At 32.0% G+C, this 13,430-nt stretch overlaps 1 protein-coding gene across 3 annotated transcripts in view; it reads left to right on the forward strand.

Annotated features, from left to right (window-relative positions):
* The window catches only part of LOC106073015 (dnaJ homolog subfamily C member 13-like), a 65,937-nt gene that overhangs the window by 4,283 nt on the left and 48,224 nt on the right, over nt 1–13,430 (forward strand). For all 3 annotated transcript variants that reach the window (XM_056013388.1, XM_056013390.1, XM_056013389.1), the window contains exons 6-16: nt 753–806; nt 2,055–2,197; nt 3,005–3,164; nt 3,585–3,676; nt 4,179–4,276; nt 5,172–5,240; nt 5,514–5,596; nt 6,374–6,546; nt 7,399–7,498; nt 8,988–9,095; nt 12,831–12,986. In XM_056013388.1, coding sequence (XP_055869363.1) covers nt 753–806; nt 2,055–2,197; nt 3,005–3,164; nt 3,585–3,676; nt 4,179–4,276; nt 5,172–5,240; nt 5,514–5,596; nt 6,374–6,546; nt 7,399–7,498; nt 8,988–9,095; nt 12,831–12,986 — 1,236 coding nt within the window. The remainder of the gene's footprint in view (nt 1–752; nt 807–2,054; nt 2,198–3,004; nt 3,165–3,584; nt 3,677–4,178; nt 4,277–5,171; nt 5,241–5,513; nt 5,597–6,373; nt 6,547–7,398; nt 7,499–8,987; nt 9,096–12,830; nt 12,987–13,430) is intronic.

The raw sequence follows: 13,430 nt of genomic DNA on the forward strand, positions 1-13,430 counted from the left end.
CACCTTATAAATCATTTTAAATTAAATTTAAATTGGAAGAAAAAAAAAATTCTTTTAGTTCTGGGATATTTTTTGTGTGTGTGTCTGATTAGCTCAAATCTATTTTATAAATTCTGTTGTTGGCTCACAGTATAAATTTAAAGTTAAAACAATACAATATTGAGGTAAAGTGATTTTAGTACTTTACAAATGATAAAAATCAAATTTCCAATCCAGTAATTTGTGAAAATTTAGCAAATTTTTTTTTTTAATTTAAAAATTCCAGGATTTAGTTCCTTTTTTATATATCTTTAATGTAAGGTTCATATTGTTAATGGTTATTTGGTAAAAAATGTTCTGTAGTTTAATTTAAAAAATATATAGTTTTACTTACATAATTTAGAATCATTTAGCATTGCTGCTTCTTGTCTCATATTGTAGGCCATCATCAAAATTTCTATTAAAAAAAAAAAAAAAAATAACACCTGTACTTTTAATTTAGGTAAAATATCTTTGAAGAAAAAAAAGTCAGTAGTTTATCCAAAAGATTTCTTCAACATTCAACATCTCTTTGCATTTTGATTTGAAGACCAGATATGATATTTCTATGATATGATGCTTATTTTAACACTTTTGTTTAGATACATCTAGAATACATTTTGCAAGTAGTTTTTTATTCCTTTATTATATTTATGCTTCATTCGTTCTAATCAAGATTTTCCTTTATGTTTTAATTATTTTCTAATTTTGTTCAATCTTTAATTTTGTTATAGCTTTCTGATTACCCTGGGGGTGTGGCTGTAGTATATGGAGGCTTCAGCAGGATGGTAAGTCATGTTTTTACCTTACAGGATGAATGGGACTTAAATGTACAATCTGGATTCTGAAAATGTGTATTTAAAATGTATATAGTAGTGGTTTCTTAATAGAAGTGCTGATTAGGCTTTGTATTGTTAATATTTCTATTCTTCTGGTTTACTGTATTTTGTTGAAACACAAATAAAATCATTTAAAAGAACTTGACAACTCTTATTTCATTTTCTGATAACTTGATTTACTATTGAAAATCTAGCTATTGGTACAAAAGTAGCAAAGAAGAATGTACAATATCTGCACTTCATGGTACTTTTCTGAACTTCACTCTTCTCAACTGTATTGAGCTGTATGCCACTCTATTCAACTGTTCCAGAGTCATACTCAACTCTACAGACTCTCCACTGTACCAACTCTAGTCTACTCTAGTTACTCAAGTTGTACAAAATCTCTTCAACTGTCTCGCACTGCAATGACTGTAACAACTTGAGACAACTGTAACCACTGTCCTGGCACATTCCCACTCTAGTTTATATAAGGTCCAAACAAGCTTCTGAAATATGGCAGAATCTTACAGCTTTTGTTGCATTTCCATTTAGAAAGATCATGTGACAAACTACAACTATCTTCATCACTTCTTGTTTACACATGTACATTCCAGAAAACATACACTGACCTATCAGCTGCCAGGGTCACATGGTAACATTGACAATTAGCTAGTTTGTTTGTAATGGTATTAAATGCTAATAATTTTTAGATTTAATTATTGAATTATACTGAGTTTTATCTTGTTATAATTATTCTGTTCTATTATTAATAATATAAAGTTATATAGCCCATACAACTGTTGAAAAATCTTTAATCTTTATTTATTTCAATCATTTATACATATGTGCTTACAAATCACTAAACACTTTCAAAAGACAAAAAGTAGTCCTTGAACCTACTGCGGTCATGAATGAAAGTGATGGTGACATCAAGATTTCCTAATGTACTTTCAGGCATTTTACTACACCTGTCTTGTTGATATGTATTACAAGCGTTATTGTTGATACATATTACAAGTGTTATATCCCTTTGCTTAGGCTAGTAATGTTCCCTGTGTTAAGTGTGTTGGCTTTAGCCAAGATTTCATAATAATGAACAACATTCATGAAACTGAACTCTACAAGCCTAGTGTTTGTTCTTGTTTCTCTTGTCCACAAAAAATTTGATGCTTTAAAAAAAAATGTGCACTTCAAACTTTTGATCCTTTATTGCAGCACTTGTTTGCGCTAGAGCAAAGAGATGAGTTGTGTAAAGCCATAGCGGAGGCGAGTGCAGCTTATGTCGGAGTCTTCATTCGAGCCAGGAAAGAGACTATTACGCTGGAACATTTTCAGACTCAGCGCCTGGGCAAGTACAGGTTAGTGGCATTGAAAAGACCATCTTCTAAACAGGCTTTTAGTATCATTGATAAATGTGCACTTTAATCAAGACATTGTCCACCACAATAATATTGAATTTATCAAAGGAAAATAAAATTGTATTACTTTAACCTTTAATTATATATTGCAATTGTGTACACCTAAAAACAGAATTTTATTTCCAAGTTCTAACACTTCCTATGTCATCCCCTGCTATTCTGAAGGAGGCTATTGTTAGGAATTCACATTACAAACTTGTAAAACAAACATGTATTACTTTTCTCTCTGTCTATTTTGTCTCCAAATGTTTTTAATTGTCAATCTTTAATGGTTAAGAAATAAATACAGTGGAATCCCAACTTAAATCTTTCCCATGCTAATGTTTATTATTTTGCTACCTGGTGTGACTTAGAAAATAAATAAAAAAAGTGCCAAACCCCTTTTAGACTTTGTGATCTATAGAACCAGAAAGCTCATCTGTTTCTATGACTGATGTTCGATGAGGTTGTCATGTGGTCAGTACAACAACCAACCACCTGTACTTCCCCAACGTATGTTTGGTACTCATTATAGTTGGTTGACTTTAGGGTGTCCTAAAAATACTGATGTTCAATATCACTGTCTTCACTGGAATTTGAATGCAAGATCTCCTTGGTTTGGAAGTCAAGTGCTTTATCGCTAATTTTTAAATTGTTTCACGTCTTGAGCTTTTAATATGAAGTTTTATGAAGTTGTTTCTTTGTATATGATTTTCCACCATTTCCAAATGAATGTTGTAATATGAAGAAATTATTGTTTGTTGACAGCACTGATGAAGCAGTCACATCCTATGCAGAGTTCACAGTTCAGAAAGTCTCCATTCGGCACCCAGACAGTGTACGGAGGACACTTTGCTTAACAGAGACTTGTTTGGTAGAGCGTGACCCGGCCACTTACAACATATGCACGTGTAAACCTTTGTGCGATGTGAGTTTGCTAAAAGTCAGAATTTAGCATCGTCTTTGTTGTATGAAAGTATATCATAAAGAGGGGGAATAAATTTAAGATGTGATTTGTATGTTGTTTGTTTTTTTTTTTTTTACAAAAATTGGAAAATGATTTAATTTTTCTAATATTTCATTTGATATTCTTTTGTTAAAAAAGAGAATAGGTTTATGAAATAAAAAATTGATTACATTTTTTTTTTTAATACTACATACACAGTTAAAATAATGTTTGATTTTATGCCCTTTTGACAGATATATGTATTATTGTAGAATAGCTCCTTTTTTTCTCTTCAGATTTAATTATTTTTTTTTTTAACTTCATGTTTCTGTGTAGATTATCTTTATTAGACTGTTGAGATTTACTTCATGTCAATCAATTTCATTAACAATCATTTGTCAGGTATTTGCAATCAACCGTGATGCTGAGAATCCACAGAAGTTCAGCGTAGAGTATGTGAAAGGGGCCATACGTACATATCTTTCAACTGACAGGTTATTACTCAAGCTTAACCAAAATTTTGTTTTGTTTTTCCACTGCAAGTTAAAATCTAAGTTTACTTAAAATAGTATATGAATTTTTTTTTATGACCATAATTAGAAAGAAATAATAGTAACATGATGATTAAGAAAGTAGCTATCTACCATTAATTGAAGTAGATGTGGAAAAGATATATTTTTTTCAAATGAATCTGCATTTAGAAAATCTTATTCTCATGAAAGAAATGTTCAGAATTCAATTTAAGTTGGAAATTATTTTGAAAAACTTTAATATCAATACCTGGGGCTGCATTTCACATTTTTAGCAAGAATTAAAAATGCTATTCTTATAGAAAATTAATATATTAAAAATTTTATTTGTTCCTTAAAAAAAATATGTCCATCCCAAACCTGCATTAGGGTTCAACCACAGGACAGCGTAAGGACCAGCAACTGTTGATTATGTAGATAAGTTGACATTCACTTGATGTCTACTTGTCCAACTTTTATGTTTCAGAGATTCTCTGATAGCCTCAGTATTGGATGGTGTCAGGGCATCAGGCAACAGAGATGTTTGTGTCAAGATGCATAAAACTCCCAGAGGATACAGGTTAGGTAAGTAGATATTTTGGAGGAGCTGAGTGGTAAAGTTTTTGGCTTCTGAACCAGGGGTCCCAGGTTCAAATCTTTGTGAAGACTGGAATTTTTAATTTGGGTATCTCTAGGCGCCTCTGAATCAACACAGCTCTGATGCATACCTGACATTAGTTGAGGAACAGTAAAGGCGGTTGGTCATTGTGCTGGCCATATAACACCCTCATTAACTGTGTGCCACAGAAACAGATGACCTTTACATCATCTGCCCCATAGATAGAATTGTGGAACTAAAAGTAGCATTAGAAAAAGAACCAGCATTCTGGATACCAACAAATAAAAAGAATGTAGCGTAATTAAAATTAGGTGACATTGAATGTGACAGAAAGTATAACATTTTTATATTAGAAATAGAGTAACACTAGAGAATAGGCTGACATTTAGTGTTAAGAATTCACACTGACAACATTGTTACCAAGAAGGCTTTAAGTACATTCCCCTTGTTGGGATTAAATTGTTAATCAATTTCTACACAACTCTTGTGTCAATCATTTTGTAAAGGTTTGTTTTTACCTTAAATGAACTTCAATGAAGTACAAATCAAATCTGCAGATGTCAATAATACCTTTTCACAATTAAATGCAAACATGATACATTTTACCCAGCACTGGTACAGAACCACAAGGTATTTTCCATGAATGCAAAATTAGAACTATTTACAAATAGAATTTCTAATTCTGTCTGACAGAACCTGACACTTTTTACTTACAGACAAATATTGATTTCTTTAATCAATTTTTACTTGGAGAATTTATATTGAAAAATTGCATTTTCATGATTGTAACCTCAGTCATGTGACTATTATATAAAACGCCAAAATAATGATCCTTTAATGTATTTTTTTTTTTTTTTGCAGGACCATTTTCAGTTCCAGTGGATGAGGAAGTGGAGGCAACTCAGCTCAAGTCCTTACAGTCTCTACCTGGTGAGAATTACTCTTTTATATTTTGTTTTTGTGTTTTTCTATCAAGAAGAGTTCTGTTGTTTTGAAGTATCTAGTTGACTGTCACTCTAATTAAACAACCTTTCTCTCTAAAAGGTTTTATAGGTGTCTTTAAATATATAAAAAAAAAAAAATAGATACATATTTTTAAAGAATAAAGTTAGCATGTTATAAAAAATCTCTGATAAATGTATTTACATTATGTTTTAGAATTAAAAATGGATTTATTTATTTTCTTTATAATTATCGTTGCAGAGGGTATGAGCTTCAATGAGGCAGTGTATAGATTTAATGCCAATGTTTCCTATAGTGGCCTGCTCCATGCAGTTACTGCTGAGGTAACTATTTTGATTGTAATATTGTTATAATAAAGTCTCTAAGTTAAACTTCTCAAAAGAAAAAAAAATGCCCTATAGGTTTCATGGTATGAATCCATTTATTGCTATTAGTAATGTAGATTTTTTAACTTCAGTTAACAAACTCTGTTATTCAGCTTCAACACATTTCCTCTTAAAGATTTCAACTATTTTAATTGATATCATATCACCATTAAAATTAGCTGTACCTTTTTGCACTGTACTGAGTTTTTTACAAAGGTTATATCAACTCATTCTTGTCTATCTGTAAGGTAAAAAGTTTGAACATGTTTTTTTTTTTTTCATTTCCCAATCTTGGATCAAGTTAAAACTTTGCAAAATTATTCATTGAACCTGACAAGATATGAATCAATAAAAAAAAATTAAGAAGTTAATTAATTGTTGGTGATTAATTATTTTGTTTTATATCAAAATATGGTGAATAAATGCTTAATGAGAGATATGGATGTATATATAGATTTAATCCCCTTATTTCATTTTGACACTTTTTTTCTCTCACTTCCTATTCTCAGATCAAGTTGAAATTTTGCATAATTATTCATAGTTGTTGACAAAACATGAATCAATCCAAAAGATAACTAATTAGTTTATTATGTAGACTAATTTTGTTTTATTTAGTAGAAAGGGAGCTAACCCCTATAATTTTCAGATAAATGGCAGTAATTAGCTGTTCTTTCTCTTAGCTTTGTTTTTAAAACATATTCTTTTTTTCTAGTGCATGTTCTCTTTATTTTCCAGGGTCTGTTTGCTCAAAACAAAGAGAAGCTGATTAACTTAGCCCTCCAGTCATTGATAGAGAGAGAAGGTGACCAAGAGAAGGTGTCCAATGAGTGTCTGGAGGCCCAGTTCCATGCATTGAGACGACTGGTGGCATCTAAAGCTGGATATCAAGGCTTTACAGAGATACCAAAGTAATTAGTGGCATCCATATAACACTGTTCTGATTTTCTATACTAGGCTATCTGTCAACACTGCTCAACACACAACACATCAAACACAAGAATTTGACAACAAGAGCTTCATGTAACAATGTGGCAGTTTAATAACTAAATACATCAATGGACAACACAACACAATTGGCTACACTTACTTCTTATGCTTTCTTGCGCATAAATGAACTGCATAATCGTAAAGCTACATTTTCAAGGACTCACTTTGTACTGCACCGTCTTTCACTCATGGTGCCTTAAAAATCTAAAATTTCGAAATCCCATTTTTCAGTGAAATTTGAATATAAGACCCTCTGGTTTGGAAGCCAAGCGCTGAACCTCTCTGCCTTGCTGTCCTGGACTCAACTGCCCTTTCTTACACACTGTCACTTGTCCTTCAAGGCTTTTGATCACTTGACCATAGCATGGGTCATATTTGCATGTACTAGCAGTACTGTCCCTTGTTCATTGACAGCCGTTGACCTGTGTGATTCACCTGAGTAGGTTGCACACGCATCAACCCTATCAGTCCGCCACTAGAGTTACAATAATACTTTTTTACATCTTAGATTAGTGTTAACTATCACTTCATTGTGTCATAGTAGTGATTGAGCAATATAAACAGCACCTCCAAATTTGCATTAGGTCTGATGATTTTAGAGAAACCACAACAGAGCTCTCTCTTCAAAGACAATAGTGACAATGACCTATAATTATTTAACAGATTACTTCTTTAAATTTTGTGTGAAAAAAAATCATTAGTAATGTGTCCAGATTAATGATACTCTGAATCACTCTGATAACTTTCCCACAAAATTATTTTCTGCTTTGAAGAATGAGAGAGAAGGTGGGACTCAAGGTCATCAAAGCTTTAAAAAGGAAAGATGATGCAATAACTCATGCTGCTCTGGATATGCTGTGTGCACTGATGCAGGTAAAGATTTGGCAAAGAGTTAAATCACTTGGGCAATATTGGAATAGGGAATAGTCATGTAGTAAAGTAAGTTCCCCTTTCAGACCTTGAGATCTATAGAGCAGATGATTTTAATGTCATCTGTTTCTTTGGCTAACATTTAACAATCAGGGTCTCTTGTGGCCAGCACAATGACCAACCACCTTAACCCTTTCCGGTCGAATGTCCCACTGGGTGGGACATTTTTTTTTTCCTGTTCTGGTCGAATGTCCCACCCAGTGGGCCATAATAATTTGGCTCGAATTTAAGTTAAATATCAAACTTTTTGCTCCACTTCCTGATTCCTAAATTTTAAATTACTATTTTATAAAGCAGAAAGTAAATGATAATCGTGAAATTATTCTAAAAAATAAATAAAATAGCTTGACCAAGATCGTTTTTCACAGCATCAACGGTGGTGCGGGGGGGGGGGGGGGGGGGGGCAAGGGGTGTCTGGCCAGAGACTAAAAAAAATTCCAATATTTCATAGCTAACTTTCCAAACAGAAAGACTAAAGACTGCATTGTTTGCAGTAACAGAAAAACACCAGGCAGTGGGGGTAAGACAGTATTCTAGTGTGAAACTTACTCTCAGTTGGTCAGTTACGTCACCCTGGAGTGCACCCTCGGGAGTGCTTCAAAAAGTACCATCCACAAATAAATTTTCAAAACTAAACATTCAGACATCATGTTTGGAACATTTTTCGTTGTTATAAATAAAATATAAAAAAAAAACAACAACAGGATGTCTGTTTTATTTTATTTTTCTAATTTCTTGTAAAATACTATGAATCATCTAGAATTTAATTCAGACCTGGCTGCAAACTCCTCAAAAAATAAAAATGACTGATAAGGGTTAACTTTCCCCAACTTATTAAGTCAGGTATTCATTAGAGTTTGGTGGACACTCATGTGTGCCATAAAAATTTCAAAATCCCATTTTTCCAGTGAAATTTGAATCCAGGACCCTCTGGTTTAGAAGCTAAGGGCTGAACCTCTCAGCCATCCTGCCCTGAATAGTAATATAGTAGATATTTAATTTTAAGATTATCACTTATTAGTTAAAATATTTTGTGAGTTATCCAGAATTTTAATTTGTAGTCTAAATGAATGTTAAGATAAAAAAAACAACAACTCACCTTTGAATTTGTGTGTAGTTACAGTGAAACTGTTAAGTAATATCTAAACCTCAAGATACTTACTTCAAGTGTTTGTGCACATAAAAGTAAATATTTATGCCTAACAACATTGCAGGGAAAAATAAAAGTGTCACCACTTTTATAGTTGCTTTACTTTTGTAAAAAAAAAAAGTTAAACTTTTTGAATGTATCATACCAGAAAATTGAAAATGACATTTTATCATTAACATTCCTAAGTAAATCATTGAGCTGTTAACTTGAACTGTTAGTGCATAACCTTAAGAAGTGGATATGTTTGTTTTGTTGTATTGAATTTACTGCTTGTACCTTCAGCCCATGCATGACAACTATGACCTTAGGCAGGAACAGCTGAACAAAACCTCTCTGATGTCCTCTCGCAAGTTTCTGGAGAGTCTGCTGGAGATGTTCAATGAACATGTGGTGGGTATCTCCAGTTCATTCTATGTTTATCAAACTAGGTTCCATTTTTCTTAGCGGCCCCCGTAAGGGGAAAAAGCCGCTATTAGGTTTGTGCAAAATGTCCGTCTGTCCGTCTGTCACACTCAGATCTCGAAAACTAGAAGAGATATGAAAAATATTATTTCATCATTAAATCGGGCTTGAAAAGTTTAGGTGCAACGGCTACTTTTGGTTTTCTAAAAGCAAACCGTTTAATTTATAAAATTAATTATGCAAGCGATTTTTTCATAAAAATACACCAATTCTAAAACAATTACGTAAATGTAAGGGAGGCAATGTTACAATATGCTAACAAAGATGGACAATTTTTGTGTATTTTCAGTATCACTAAGTCAAATATATTTTTAAAATGTACAGGAAATGTTTACAACAAATACAAATAATAGTTAAAGACGTTTTTTCTGGTCAACTAGCTGCTAAAATTAAAAGAAAACATTTCTGTTTGTTTATAAAGGCTAATAATGCACTTTGTATGTAAATATCACGCACATTTTTTTAAATGGACTTTTTATGCAGCGATTTTCGTGCAGTAGCGTAACGTCGCAACATGATCAGGTGCTAAACCAATTCCTTAAACTTTTTTTAAAAATCAGATTTTATTTATTTTTTGTTTAGTGCCCCCATCCGAATAAAAGAAGCTTATTTTTGTGCGTTTTGTCTGTTGGTCGGTCTGTCCGTCACGATTAGATTTAAAAAACTAGAACTCTAAAAGCTATTGAAAATCTGATTTACCCTTTAATGTTCCTCCCATAACATCTCAATAGTTTTAAGTATCTAAAATTGATTGTTCCGGATTTTTTGTGCAAAACTAATCAACGCCAACAAATGTTTGTTTGCTCTTCTAACTTATATTACATTCAATTTCCATGCTTAAACGTTGCAAAAACACATTATCAATAATATGTTGTTCCGTTTTTTATGTAAATAGCATATTAATGCTAAATCATAATCTCTATACTGACTTATATTTCATTAAGTGTAAAAATGTTCCGGATATTGTTTTATAAAACATGAATTATGCCTAATGATTGTTTGAAATCGCATAAGGCTTTTAAAAAAAGTAATTTACTAGAATTGATTACTGAAAATTACTTTTTAGACATTTAATTTTCTTGTAAAACATAACATAGAAGTTTTGTAATCGATAAAGAAAGTTCCGGATTTTGTTTCTTACAAATCGTCGCCAGAAATTTCCGAATTTATTTAAAAATCTACTAACGCCAAATAATTGTTTGAACTCCCTCTTCTAATTAATAAACAAATAATCTTCTCATTTACGAAATAATGTTTTTACGGATTTTTATGAAAAATATTTTAACTCACTACTCTCTTACAGTACATTTAACTTTCTACCTAAAACATTAAAAAATCTAATTATCGTTAATATTATGTTCCGATTTTTAAGGAAAACAGAATCCAAACACCAAAGTAAGGTATGAAAATCTCTCCACGTGGCTGTAGTACATCTAATTTTTATACGAGACCATCCAAAAAATTTAATTAACGGTATTACATTTATCTAAAATTCTCTTTTTCTTTTACTATTTATACAAACATCCGGAACAATCTATTATATAAACTTTTCAATTGTGTTCATACCTAAAAATTATTGCGATGTTTTGAAACGTAAAATAAAGGTTAATCAATTTTTAGTAACTTTTAGTTGTTTTTTTTTATATCAAGATAACGGACAGACCGACTGACAGACAAAACGCAAAAACAATGTGGCTTTGATCCTTTTTAAATAATATCTATTAGAACTCAGTGCACCAATGTCTATGAACCCTCGTTAAATATCTCGTGTAAATAAAGACATTTTTTTTATGGTACCGGTACTAGCCTATTGTGAGGTAATGGAATTTTTTTTCTTTGACGTCATATGAATGGACTCTTTCAATGTAATGTTAAAAGAACGCACTCGGTGCACCAATTTCAATTAACCCTCGAAAAAATTGCTTGTATTAATGAAAACATATTTTAGTCTAACTAAGCCGTGTGACGTAGTGTTTTTTTTTCCTTTGACGTCACATGGAATGAATTCTTTAAATGAAATGCTAAAAGAACGCACTCGGTGCACCAATGTCTATGAACACTCGAGAAATGGCTCGTGTTGATAAAGGTGATTTTTAGTCTAGCTAGGCCTTGTGACGTAGTGTTTTTTTTTTCCTTTGACGTCATATGGAATGAATTCTTTAAATGAAATGCTAAAAGAACGCACTCGGTGCACCAATGTCTATGAACACTCTATAAAAGGCTCGTAATGATGAAGGCGATTTTTATTCTAGCTAGGCCGTGTGACGTAGTGTTTTTTTTTTCTTTGACGTCATATGGAATGAATTCTTTAAATGAAATGCTTAAAGAACGCACTCGGTGCACCAAAGTCTATGAACACTCGATAAATGGCTCTTATAGATGAAGGCGATTTTTAGTCTAGCTAGGCCGTGTGACGTAGTGTTTTTTTTTCCCTCTGACGTTATATGGAATTAATTCTTCAAATGAAATGAAAAAAGAACTCGGTATAGTAATGTTTATTAAGCCTCGTTATGTGACTCGCGTTTAAAAAAGGAATGATATCTTGATTTAGATCTAATCTAGATTTTTTAAACTAGATCTAGATTTTTATTACAGTATATCTAGATCTGGATTTATATTCTAATTAAAATTATTTTAGAGTCTAGATCTAGAATTTCTAGATCTAGTTTAGACTAAAATAGACTAGATTAAGATGTAGAATTTCAATTTCTAAACTTAAAGTGTAAAAAAAAAGTGTAGATTTTCATTTCCAAACGTTTTGATCAATATTGTAATGTTTTAATATACTAAAACTAATCTACTATTTTTTTATTAAATTTAAATTTACGGCAAATGAATCTTTGAAACATTATTACTTTTAACCATCGGATGGCTGCCTGGTCGTGCGGTTTGCGCGCTGGACTGTCGTTCAGATTTATGGATGGCCCAGGGTTTAAACCCTGCCCGCTCCCATCCCCCGTCGTCCTGCGGGAGGTTTGGACTAGGAAGTAATTATCTTCAACTCTGAAGGAACATCCGAAACGTGTAAAACATTTTACATCAAAATTAAATCACCTCTTGAATATTATTTGCGAATATGCAGATCCGACAGGGATCCGACTTCGACGGGGGCCGCCTCTGAGTTTGTGTAACACAAACTCTCTTTGTAATCTTGTTTATTTTACCATAATGCATAACTGTTTTAAATCATTGCTTGATAAAGTCCATTAAGCCAGGAACAGCAAATATCCCCATTGGTTAGTGTCATTCTAGTTTTACTTTTTATCACTTTAAGCCTGATCTAATTTAATTATTGAAACAATTTTATAGAAAGAAATTAATGCACTAAACTTGAACTACTTTTCTTGCATCTTGATTCCACAGCTGAGTAAACAGTAAAAATAGTTCTGACACTGATTTGAGCTCAAACTTCTGATACATTTAAAAGATAATACTTACAAAAAAAGGCTAACTTTGTAATGAAAATTTGAAAAACATGCATATACATATTATAACTTTGTAATAAATTGATTAAAATATTTTTTTCTATTTCTTAACTCATTAGTGCCTTTGTCTGTGTATAAATAATTCTTAATGGCTTTAGGCTAATTTTTCTCTTTTTAAAAAAATAGAGATATTTGTCTACATACTTTCGGACATTATACATCAGATTTTCTGTGTTAGGTGCATGGTACTGGAGCACTGGTGATAGCAGCCATGCTGGATTTCTTGACCTTTGCCTTGTGTGCCCCCTACAGTGAGACAACAGATGGGACTCAGTTTGACACTCTCCTAGAGATGGTGGCTGCTAATGGACGTGTAGTATTCAAACTCTTTCAGGTTGGCTTTCTTTAACACAAAAGCATAGAATTTATTTATTTTTTTAAATTTATAAAATAAAGGAAATCTTATAATTATATTAGTATCACTCATTTCTATCTATGTAGTAAAAAATGTTATTTAAAATAGGACAAACTTTAATTAATATAGCATGTAGATCTATGTTTTTGGTGTAACATAATAGAATATGCATCCTCCGTTTGGGACCCCTCAACTCAAGAAAACATTAAGAAACTAGAACAGACACAAAATAGAGCAGTGCGATTCATAACAAACGAATATTCACATTTGACTAGAGTAACACCTTTAGTAAAATCACTAAATTTAGAAAGCCTTCAGGACAGAAGGCTCAAAAGTAAAGTAGCAATCATACATAAAACACTGAACCATAATCTTCAAATACAAAAACAAATTTTAATAAAATACTCTGAAAGACACAAAGAT

The sequence above is a fragment of the Biomphalaria glabrata genome, chromosome 16 (genome assembly GCF_947242115.1).
Source record: "Biomphalaria glabrata chromosome 16, xgBioGlab47.1, whole genome shotgun sequence".
NCBI classification, from domain to species: domain Eukaryota; kingdom Metazoa; phylum Mollusca; class Gastropoda; family Planorbidae; genus Biomphalaria; species Biomphalaria glabrata.